Below are 12,688 nucleotides of genomic sequence, written 5' to 3' on the forward strand. Positions count from 1 at the left end.
TGTGTGTGTGTGTGTGTGTGTGTGTGTGTGTGTGTGTGTGTGTGTGTAATAACCGTAGAGGCTGGAAGGGGGTGTTTGATGTCATGAGACTGTAATTATAGATGGTTTTAAGCCACCATGTAGGTATCAGGAATTGAACCTAGGTCCTCTAGAAGAGCAGTCAAGGTGGCTAACCACTGAACCATCTCTCAGGCCTCCATAGCATATCCTTGTAGTCCCACAGTCAAGAGGATCTCTGGGGTCTGCTAGCCAGCCAGTCTGGCCTAATTGATGTTCAGTCCAATGAAAGACCTTGTTTTAAAAGAAGGGAATGGCCTTCCTGAAAATGGCACCTGATGCTGTTTTATGGACTTCATATGTGTTCAGCTATGAACACCTACATACACATACATATTAATATAAAAATATGTATGACCCAGTAATCCCACTTACGGACATAGACCTAAAAGACATACAATCAATTATTTCAAAGAAATATCTACACACATACCTAGATTTGCCTTAGCAAATTCACAATAGCCAAGACACATTCATCAGCAGGTGGATACAGGAAATGTGAAATACACAATAGAGTTCTACACCATATCTTTTATTATTTTTCTGAAAGTTTCATGCATGTATATAATGAGTCTTAACAGTTTTCACTGCCTCTCATACCCTTTCCTTCTCCAGATAGAACCAGTCCTTTTTCCTAAGAAGTTCCCCTCCTCATCTCAGGCATAGCCCTTGCTTGACCAGACACTATACTAGCTGCCACAAGTCCAGGTAGGCCATTTTGAGATTCCATCTTACACCTGTCAGAATGGCTAAGATCAGGAACACAAGTGACAGCTCATGCTCACAAGGATGTGGAGCAAGGGGAACACTCCTCCATTGCTGGTGGGAGTGCAAACTTGCACAGCCACTATGCCAATCGATATGCCAGTTCCTCAGAAAATTGGGAATTGATTTCTCTCAAGACACAGCTTTATCACTCTTGGGCACATACCCAAAGGATGTTCCATCCTACCACAAGGAAAATGGCTCAACCATCTTCACTGCTGCTTTATTTATAATAGCCAGGAACTGGAACCAACCTAGATGGTTCTCAATTGAAGAATGAATTTTTAAGATGTGGTACATCTACACAATGGAAAATTACTCAGCTGTTAAAAAAAAAAATGCCATCATGATATTTGCAGGCAAATGCATAGAACTAATCATCCTCAGTGAGGTAACCCAGATCCAGAAAGAAAACCATTCTTAGCTGTTAATTAATGATAATCATGCTACAATTCACAGACCCCAGACCCAGAGAGACTAAGTAACAAGGAGAGCTGTAACAGAGAATGCATGGATCTCCCTGGGAAGAGGAAATGGAGTACATTTTGCAGATAGACAGGAGAGAGGGTGGGAATGGGAATAGGAGGGATCAGGTGGGGTGGGGATGGATGGAGGAAGAGAATATGGGGAAAGATGAGTAGAACTGGAGGACATGGGGGGCATGAATTGAAAATGTACTGCAGTGGAAACTCCCTGTAATTTACGGGGGTGACCCTAGCAAGGACTCCTAATAATACAGAGTCTGAATCGTCCATCTTATGTAACCAGGCAAGGCTTTCAGTGGTGGGACTGGGACACCGACCCAGCCACAAAATCCTCAACCTACAGTCTGTCCTACCTGCAAGATGACTGGGGCAACTTGTGGGAGTGGCCAGCCAATGACTAGTCTAATCTGAGGCGCGCACTACATGAGGGAGCCCATGCCTGGCACTGCCTGGATGACCAGGAATGAAAGCTGGACAGCTCAAAGACCTAGGATAGAACCAAACACCACTGACAAAAATAAATAAACGAACAAATAAAATTTAAAAACAAAGAAAAATCAACAACCCCTAGTGTTCTGCTACACTCATAGCTCAGTGCCTAACCCAGTCATCAACAGAGAGGCTTCATCCAGCAGTTGATGGGAACAGATGCAGAGACTCATAGGCAAATATTAGGCAAAGAGAGAGCCTAAATTGAAGGTCTCCACCCCTTCAAGCTCCAAGAACCTGGTAGAAGCAGGGGAAGGAAGAACTGTAGGACACCAGAAGAGCACAGTCCCTAAACTGGGCTCATGGGGGCTCACAGAGACTAAAGCAACAGTAGCAGAGCCTGCATGGGTCTGTGCCAGGTCCTCTGCATATGTTATGGTTTTTAGCTTGGTATTTTTGTGAGATTCCTGACAGTAGGAGTGGGGTGACTGACTCTTTTGTCTGCTCTTGAGACCCTTTTTGTCCTACAGGTGTTGGAAGTTGGTCTGATGTGTGTTAATAGCCCTCAAGATAAAGTTACTACCTGGATACACCTATCCTTGTTGTGTAAACCTACATGATTGGCTGATGAAATGGTCTATACCTGGGCAGGGCAGAATGGGGTAGGAGTGGCTAAGGTTCCCAGGCTTTTGAGAACAGGAGAATTACTGGAGACAGACAGACGGGAAGAGAGGCGTAAGGAAGATGCCACGATAGGTTAACATGAAGAAGGAATCATGTGGGCCTGGAGGAAGAACTCCAATAATGGCATGAAAAGGCCCAGATGAAGAATAAAAGCAAGTAGTCATAAGATTATGGATGAAAGGTAGTCCAGATAAAGATAGTTTAAGGTGGATGGCATTGGATGTGGGCTGAGAGATGGATGGTGAGGTTATTGAGCTTTTGTGAAATATCTGCCTGGTCCAAGGTAAATAAGGCAATTATAAAATCTAACAGGTGTGTGTGTCTTATTGTTTGTGATAGCGGGTTAGATAATACCTCCCTGATAGTCTCAGGACTAATAATAAACATTATATAGCCCAACTCTCTTTTTTTTTTTTTTTATTTATAACAACATATAGGTTGCTTCTCCCAGCCTTGATGTGAGGGTTTATACCTGGTCTTACTGTATTTTATTGCACCATGCGTGGCTGATGTCCCTGGGAGGCCTACTCTTTTCTGGGAAGAGACAGGGGGAGGGAGTGGATCTGGGAGAGTGGAAGGGAGGGGATGAAAGGAGGGGAGTTGTGGCTGAGATGTAGGAGATGTGGCTGTATGAGAGAATAATAAAGTTTGAATGCTTAAAAAATATCACAGTCCAAACAAACAAACAAACAAACAAAAACTAGTAAGGTTTTCCTGAATCCTATTTTAAAAAAAAAAGTTTCCCTTCCTACTTTAATGTATTTTTTAAAATTTATTTTATTTTTATTATGTGTGTCCGTACATGTATGTCAATGTGTAATGCATATGTCTGGTGCCCATGGAAGTCAAAAAAGCCTTTCAGATGCCCTGGAACTAGAGTTAGAGATGGCTGTGAGCCACCATGTAGTTGCTGGAATTGAACTCAGGTCTTCTGAAAGAGGAGCCAGTGCTCTTAACTGTGGAGCCATCTCTCCAGCCCCTACTTTCTTGTCTTTTGTATATGACCCACTGAGTTTGGGACTGTTTGCATGATGTAATTTACTGGAATATGAGCAACTTTTCAATGACACACCAGTGTCAACAATTTTAAAAATTATACCCTTTCCTCAATGACCATCAACTGTCACTATCTCACAGTGATAGGGCCTCCTCAGCCCCTCCTCCATCCATGGTAAAATGTTCCCAGGCCCATCCATGGTAAAAAGTTCCCTACTTCCCAATCCCTGGGCTCTTACATTCTCTTCATCTCCTCTTCCATGCTGTTTATGAGGCTCGGTGGGAATGATATAATTGTCCTGTTTAGAACTGAGCTCTTTATTATCACTTGGTTCTTAACACTCTGACCAATTAGATCTCTGTATCAACTACGTATGAACGTATGCATATATGTATACGAGACAAAGATCTCACTCCTTAGCTCAAACTAGCCAGGAACTCACTATGTAGCCAGACTGGCCTTGAATGAAAGACAATTCTGCTTTGGCCTTCAAGTGCTGGGATTACCAGAATGTGCTCATATCTCACTTCTGAAGTTGTAAAAATGCACTCTGTCATTCGTAGTATGGGTAAACCTAAAGGGGATTATCCTAAGTGACATAAGCCAGTGGTTAAGAAGAGCCAGTAAAGGTGCACTCAGGAGGCAGAGGCAGGCAAATCTCGTGAGTTGGAAGCAAGTCTGGTCTACAGAAAGAGTTCCAGGACAGCCAAAGCTACACAGAGAAACCCTGTCTCAAAAAACTCAAAAAGAACATGTATTCCTCTTGCAGAGCTGTGTTCCTAGAACCTACATCCAATGGCCCACAGCTGCCTGTTACTCAAGCTCCAGGTGGATCTGATATCTCTGACCTCCTTGTGTACCCACACACATATACCCACACAGAGAAAAATAAATACACATAATTTAAAGTCTTTTTTTTAAAGATCTCACTTATAGGTGGAATCTAAAATAAATAAATAAATAAATAAATTGATTAATTAATTAATTTAAAAAAATTCAAACTCGTACAGAGTAGGGTAATGGTGGGTGTAGGCAGTGTCACTATGCAATTCAAATGATGATTTCTGTACCCTCTGTATCTGGTTGTAATCCTCTTTCTGAGAATCTTCTCCCTCAATGTTGTATAAACACCGCTCCCCAATTGTCCTCTGATATGCCAATAAAGCATATTACAGGCATGTAATATGTAGGGGAAGGAATAGTGCTGAACTTCCTACCAGCCAGGGGAGGAAGAGTTGGAGGAGAAAGTAGGAGACTGAGCCGCAAGCAGAGGTCTAGGAGACATCAGAAGAGATTCAGCTGAGCAGAAAAAGCCGTAAAGTGCAAGTATCTCTGGGATTTACAATGAGAGGAAGTCAAACTAGCTTAGAGGGTTAAGAATAAAGTAATTACTACTCAGTTGTTGTGCCATGAAGCTTAATAAACAAATAATAAGAGTCTCAATTATTTAGATGATAGCTGGGTTAAGAGAGAAACCAAGAAATATACACCAATTTTACAAAAATAACTTTAACATTTTGGCATTCCAAGTGGGGCAGAATTTACACTAATCTACCAAGAACTTGCATAGAATCTAAACTTAAAGAGAAAGCAGTTAGTTTCTTAGTTCTTTTCATTAAGAGAGCAGGAGCTCACAGCTTCCTGATTAACACTGGTCCCCTCCCCCTCGGCCTCTGCAGCAAGGAGTCCTGCTGGCTGCAGAAAATCAAAAACTGAAACAACCCCAAAGAGGCAAAGCAGAGGCAGTTCTTTTAAGAAATCCTTGCTGAGAGGAAAAAACCAAAACCAAAAAACCAAAAACAGGAGGCTCTTTAACATAAGTGAGCTTCTCAAATCCAGACTTTCCTAGCCAAGGCAGAAAGCTAAATCCCTTTGAAAAGGGGCTCTTGCTGACCCGACTCCTGCAGGCCAGAGGGGCAAACACTTGTGGAACCAGTAACTTCCCAGAGTGGGGGAAGAGTGAGGATCCTTTGAGGGAGGCAGAAAAGCCTCCCAGGGACAAACTGAGAATCCTCAAGCATCTTTACTGGTAAGGTCTAGAAGGGAAGCTGGGTCTAAGAAAGTAAAGTCCTTAGAAAGAGGTTTTGAGATTAAATATTATTTACTATGTTGAAAACAGAAGAAGACACAGTGACACAGTGCTTCTGGATTCCACTTGAGTTTGTTTCCCTTAGCATATAAATAATATTTTCAGTGACAATTACAGTTTGTATATCCTCTTTGGGAGAGATCAGGGAACTTGGAGAAAGAAGAGTCTGAAAAATTAGATGCTAAACTAAAGACTATAAAACAGAGGTTGGAGGAATCTTTGAATCAAAACAGCAAACCTTCAGAGAAATCCAATCTGGAATTTATAATAACACCAAAAGAGGAAGTTCCAGATAAGAAATAGCAGCCCATTGAGATGCTGGATAGAAAGGCTTTGGCTATAGGTCAACTTCATCAAAGTGGATATTGTATGGGTACTGTCAAGGATCAGGTCTACATGCTAAAGTAGAAATGCAGAACCTGCTTGGTGTTGCCTTGGAACAAGGTCATACAGTGGCTTGTGTGCTCCATTTTACAGAGACTAGAAAGCTGAAATATATGCACCATGCCATAGGTTCATATTCAGAATTCCAATGGAGTTTTGACTTAAATTCTGGAAAGCATAATTCTGTTATACATTTGTTAGAAATGGTGTCTTAGAGATGCCTTTGCAAATTGGGGCTTATGGTGCTTCAGCATGTGTACTCATTGGAATACAACAATATTTTAGACATTATGACATGAAATATATTACAGATATAACTTACAATCTAATAGGCCAAACAATTATTAAAAGATCTACAATAATTTTTAAAAGATAATCATAAAACAGAAATGGATTGTGAGCTGCCATGTGGGTGCTGGCAATTGAACCTAAGTCATCTGGAAGAATAGTCAGTGCTCTTAACTGCTGAGCCATCTCTTCAATCCCTTAAATTTTTAAATGAAACAAGTAGCACATCTACTAAGATAGACTGGATTTTAGGGGGAAGAAAAACCTGCTGAATTAGATCAGCATATAAAGGCTCTAATTCCAAAATTGGAGACAGAAAATGTATTGCATTGAGGAGGAGAATATGTTCATGTCTCAACAGGAAACAAAAAAGCTATGTATTCCATCCAAACTGTTGGAAATCAGATTTGACAGGGGGAGACCTCCTAAAGATCTTGGCTGCAGACAGAAGGAAAGAAATCAAAACAACCAAATGGGACAGGTAACATAATTTGCTGATCCCTCTACATGGGAACAGTTCTGAAATTGATTGAGGCATGAAAACGTATCTAGCCAAGGCTTCAGCCTTGCATAGCTAATAAGTCTTTGGTTATAAATTCCTCAGGACTTATTATGCCATTCTTTTAAATGGCATAGATAAAAATTTATTTTACAGTTTGGTTATACAGTCCAAATTATATAGAAAAACAAATGCCTTACCTGCTGGAACAAAGAGCAGATAATCACCTTTAATTGAACTGTGCTCAAGTACACAACCCACACATATATTAATACAAAAATGTATAATACCTTTGAAGTTTTATATATTTTGCAGAGCAAGAGGACCAGACACCCAAACAGACAAGACAAGTAGCCCAGGTAATCAAACTTCACAAATGGCCTCAATAACTGTTTCCTCAAAAATCTGCAGCCGGGACAATTTCAAAATGGCTATCTAGATTGTCCAGCATCACAGACTGTTCCAGTCAGAACTTCAGTTAAATCCTGAACTTTCTCAGCATTCACAGGCTGGACAGCAAAAGTTACATCTAGCTTTCTAGTTACATCTAGACTGGACAACATCATAGTTTTCTTGGGCCACCAAAATGAAAAACTATATCCCAAATCAGCAGGAAACAATTTAAGAAAACTACACCTCATTCCCAAGAGGGAGTGGATGATTTTTGGTTATTCTACGGGTGATAAATGTTTGTTATTACTTTAAAGGGGTTGGTTATAGAAATGATAAATAAAAGGTAGATTATTGAATCTACTTTTGGACCAAAGAACATTAGTAAGCAAAAAATCTTACATTGGTATAAATCTTTGTACATTGATACAGACTTAATATTACAATTGGTTACAACATGTGAAAGTATTATACTTTGTAGTTCTTAAAACTGCAATGTTAAATTCTAGTCCTTTTAAAAGCTACTATTACCAACTATTTAAGATAATTAAGAAATGTATATTAAAGCCAAGTGCCATGGCGCATGCCTGTAATGCCAGCACTCTGGGAGGCAGAGGCAGGCAGAGCTCTGTGAGTTGGAGGCCAGCCCCATGCACAAAGTGAGTCTAGGACAGCCAACGCTACACAGAGAAACTCTGTCTTAACCCTGACCCCACAAAATGCATATTAGCAGTCAGACAGTCAAACTCGTAGTCATGTTAGATACTAGTTTAATTACAAAAATAATTTTTTAGATTGACAGGTTAAAAAAAATATCTAGAACAGCCTTACCAGGCCACAGAAGAAGATAATGCAGCCATTCCTGATGTGATCTGATAGACTAAGATCAGAAGGAAGGAGAGGAGGACCTCCCCTATCAGTGGACTTGGGAAGGGGCATGCATGCAGAAAGGGGAGGAAGGGTGGGATCGGGAGGGGAGGAGGGAGGGGCTTATGAGGGGATACAAAATGAATAAAGTGTAATTAATAATAATAATAATAATAATAAATATCTAGAAACAAACAATTAAGATAAGATAGATAGATGGTCTTCAAAAATCTCAGAGATCTACAGAATATAGCATTTGAAGATTGTATTAACTTAAGGTCTTTTTTGACAATGAGATAGGTCTGCTCCTGGCAGCAACCCTGTTCTATTTCAAAAAGCATCAAAGGCTTAATATGTGGCAAGCTAGCCACTGGGTGAAAAAATGCCCTTTTGTCAATTACAGACAGAATAGTGTCCAAACAGGACAAAATGGAATCAGGACAGTTAACTGCCAAGCTCTGCAAGGACAAGGTTGGCCACTCCTTCATAATTCCTGCTTCACAGGAAAGTCTGTCAGATATTCTGAGCTAGAAGTCTGAAGATGATGCTCCAACATTATTGAGAAAATTTGGGGGACTGTCCAAGAAGTCAAATATCTCTGTCATTTCTATTCTTTTAGAAGATGCTTGCCTGTACTTTCTACATATTTAGGTAATATTTATTCCTTCTTAATTCTCTGATAAGGTTGAAGACTAATAGTTATAGTTCCACAGTTAAACTTAAATTGTTTAAGATGATAGAAATAGATAGTAGAGTACTTTATTCAAGGGTGCCAGATATACAAATGTAAATCTTACCTGATAATTTTCATAATTGTTATTATTACATATAGTTTGTTATTGTAAGAAAAAGAATATTTTTATTAGTCTAAAAAGGGGGATGTAGGTATAAGATTATTGTGTAATTCAAATGCTGATTTCTGTACTACCAATATCTGGTTCCAGTCCTTGTTCTGAGAATCTCCTGTCTCAATGTTGTATAAACTTTGTTCTCCAATTGTCCTCAGATGTGCCAATAAAAAAGCAGCTTACAGACAATCGCTGAGCAGGGGAAAAAACAGGGCTGGACTTCCTGCCAGCCAGGGGAGGAGGCGTTAGAGAAGGAAGTAGGGGATTGAGCCATGGGCAGAGGTCCAGAAGACATCAGGAGAGGTTCAACTGAGCAGGGAAAGCCATAATGTGCAAGTTTCTATGGGATTCACAATGGGAGGAAGCCAGACTAGCTTAGCAGGTTAAGAATAATTAGTCTAAATTATCTGGGTGATAGCCAAGTTAAGAATGAAACTGAGAAATAAACACAATTTTATAAAAATGACTTTACCCGGTGGGAGAAGGTATTAGGAAGGAGAGATGGTAGTGCTCTACCAAAGCAGCAGTGCTCTGTGACATGGAGAGTGCCCGTGAGTGATACACTACAGCAGTCAGAGCATGCAACTCTAACTTATGATATTCTGGTAACGGGCATGTTACATGTTCTCACCACAAGGAAGTGATGTATTAGATATGACAGTGTCACATGTGTGCACACAGCAAAACATTCTGTTCTGTTCTATTTCTAGTAACTGTCAGAGAAGTGCAGGCTCCCATCTTCATATAGTTTTTCAAACTTATTTCAAAACATTTTTTTCATGATTCCAACCAATAACCTCTACAGAAAGGCTTTCCTATGATCTTACAAAGAGAATATAAACTACTATGAACCCTTATGCTAAAAAACAGGAAAAATCCTAAAATGTTGCCATAAAATTAAAGTTCTTTTCTTTGATTTCAAACCAAGTTTTTTTTTTAAGATTTATTTTTATTACTGTTAATCATTTGTATGTATCTGTACCTATATTTGGGCATGGTATTGTTCCACCTGGAGCTGAATTTACAGCTGGTTGTAAGCTGCCCAACACGGGAGACCAAACTTGGGTCTTCTGCAAGAGCAGCACATGCTCTTAAGCACCGAGCCATCTCTCCATCCCCATGCCCTTTAGGTTAACCCTGGACCGTCACTGGAGAGACATGAAATGTTTATGATGATAAAATATACATAGGAAAATCCAGGCTTTGTGAGCTATGGATCTTATATAAGTGGTAGGAATTTAAGAAAAAGAATTTAAAAAGTCACAAAAGATAAGCCAAGAGGTCATGGAAGGGTGCTGGGGCATTGCTTAGTAGTGAAGCCCTGAGTTCAAGCATCAGTACAGCTAGAAAAATAGCTTACAGTTCATTACTTCAACACTAAATCCATTTCTAGCTTCACGCTGTGAGCCTGAAATTAGGATAAGAGCACACACAAATAAATAACTTTGGACTTCCATCCTGAACCTTGAGTGCAGGCTTACTGCATGGGGATTCACAAGTAGTTCAGAGCAGAACTGATTTATCTTCAGGGACCTAGACCATCCCTGTCCTCTAGGAAGTGCACAAGGGAGAAAAAGAGCTGTACATACCTGAAAGTCACATGATACTGATAAACTGCTTCATTATGACACTGGATTTTGATGAGGTTCAGTCCCAAAGACTGAGGTGTTCCTTTGGATCCTTGCTTGACCAAAATCTCTCTGAGAATAAAAAAAAAAAGAAAGAAAGAAAAAAGGGGGGAGCACAAGCCAGACGTGATAATATACAACTCAGTTCCATCTACTCTGGAGGCTAAGGCAGAAGATCCCTTGAGCCCAGGAGTTCAAGGCCAGCTGGGACTACATTAAAAAACAAAAACACATCATAAATCCCAATAACCAAGTAGTAAGCAGCACCCATCAACAAGAAAAAGACTGGGAGAATTTTTGCCACTTAACTTACAGATACACAAACTGGGAGTCAAGATGTACAAACACAGCCACATGTAATTACACAGTAAAGTCATCTGGGCTGTCCTACAAATAACTACCATAAACAAGGCCAGCCACCTAACAACAAAGAATTCATTCCACAGAGAGGTGAGTGGGGTTAATACTCCTCCTAGGTGACTGTCTTATCTTCAACATGACAAGGCACTATCAATCTAATGTAGAAGGGAAGTGACAAGCCAGGAGTCTGCTCACTACTCACACAACTGTTTATAGTCACAGTTAAACTCACTGTACTTCTTCAGGAACCTCTTCATCTATCTCCCCTCTGTCAAAAGGCAAAACACCCTCCAGCCCCAATCACCCCACAAGAACGCAGACTCACAGAACACTGTCCACATTTCCACCTGGCAACCCGAGAGCAGGTTGCTGGGTACCCTTCCTCGCCATCCCTCCTTCAGAGCACAGGGTGGTCATAACTCACTTCTCCTTTCGTTCCATAGTCAGGACTGGAGGGGAATCTGCAGAGTGCAGTGAGGGCGGAGACAGAGCTGGAGGTTGTGGCAGCCGTGGGGGATCCCGGGTGGTCAGGCCAAAGGCACTGTGAGGTTTCTCCACTCCTCTGCCTATACTACTGGCTGCTCTTCCCAGTGGTAACAAAGAGACGTCAGAACTGCCTCTTCCTAGCATTCTGAAATGAGAAAGAGGCAAGTGAGGGCTTCTCTAGTCTACACTGGATCTAGACTATCCCCTCAAATGTACCATGCTTTTTATTTTTAAAAACTGGATGTGAAATTTATTAGTGAACATGATTTGCCAGTGTGTAGGAAAACACAGGGAAGCCCCTAGGAGTACCCTTGCCACCACCTGTTCAAGGGATCACTACTGGTGGGTATCTGACCCCACAGCCATCCAAGAGGAGCCTTTTCTCAGCTATACCATGTCTTCAAATTCAGCTGCACCGCACTTAGTGAAGCACAGATCTTTGAGGTATGGGGAACTTGGACTTGGATCTACATAGGGCATCAACGACATGTTCCTTATTCTGTAGCCTGGTGTGGATGGACATGATGACCTGGCCAGTGTGAACCCTGGCTACTGCCCTGGAGCTTCCCAAAGGCACAATGCAAACTATATCAGCACTGAGATCAGAGGCATAAATAGCTTCCACAAAATTGTTTCCAAGGTCCCTCAGGACAACCATATTGGCAATCAGGTACATGCCACTCCCAAGGGGGCTGCTGTTTGCAGCCATTTCCTACCACTATTTTCTTGGAGGGGATACCCAAAGGGGCCCAAGCTCAGCCTTAGGGGTCTCTTAAAATAATGACCCATTCACTAGCCACTCTTGGCATGTGCTCTCAGAGCCATCTTTCTAGGCAGAGTTGAGGGGAATGTGACTGATATCTACCCTCATGGGACCTGGAGAAGGGGCAAATGAAGCTGTGAGGTACCCAGTGGGAACTACTCTCCTTTCACAATGACTGCCTGGATGAACAGCCACCAAATACTCCTGGTAAACACCACCATGGATGCCCATGTTGGAAATGCTCATCTGGAAGATAACACGCTTATCCCAGAAAACTCTCTTTGCATTTGATACTTGAGGTTACAAGACAAACTGACTCTACCCACCTACTCCAACCAACAGAAGCCTCTGCGAGCTTGCTGTCCCCAGCTGCCAGCACCAAAGGATCCGGCAAAGAGGATCGGGGTTCTTCTCTGTCTTTGCGGACCACGTTAGCTGATAAGCCTCGACCTAGAACACCTCTGCCTGCAAGAACCAAACCTCAGATGTTATTATGAGCTGAGTATTTTGCAGTTGGGTTTCTGAAGACAAATCATGTGGACACAAGAACCATGCAACCACACATGCCTCTATAACAGAAGAACCAAGCAACCACACATGCTTCCGTAACATGAGAACCAAACAACCACACATGCCTCTGTAACATGAGAACCAAGCAACCACACATGC

At 41.4% G+C, this 12,688-nt stretch overlaps 1 protein-coding gene and 1 pseudogene across 5 annotated transcripts in view; both read right to left on the reverse strand.

The window, feature by feature from the left end:
• The window catches only part of Piwil2 (piwi like RNA-mediated gene silencing 2), a 58,497-nt gene that overhangs the window by 40,110 nt on the left and 5,699 nt on the right, over positions 1-12,688 (reverse strand). For all 5 annotated transcript variants that reach the window (XM_055609947.1, XM_055609948.1, XM_055609945.1 and 2 more), the window contains exons 4-6: positions 12,346-12,484; positions 11,195-11,401; positions 10,372-10,482 (exon numbers count right to left, since the gene is read on the reverse strand). In XM_055609947.1, coding sequence (XP_055465922.1) covers positions 10,372-10,482; positions 11,195-11,401; positions 12,346-12,484 — 457 coding nt within the window. The remainder of the gene's footprint in view (positions 1-10,371; positions 10,483-11,194; positions 11,402-12,345; positions 12,485-12,688) is intronic.
• On the reverse strand, positions 11,884-11,989 carry LOC129679059 (small nucleolar RNA SNORA70; annotated as a pseudogene).

Source organism: Psammomys obesus, unplaced genomic scaffold (genome assembly GCF_907164565.1).
Source record: "Psammomys obesus unplaced genomic scaffold, mPsaObe1.curated_primary_1811, whole genome shotgun sequence".
Taxonomy (NCBI): Eukaryota; Metazoa; Chordata; class Mammalia; order Rodentia; family Muridae; genus Psammomys; species Psammomys obesus.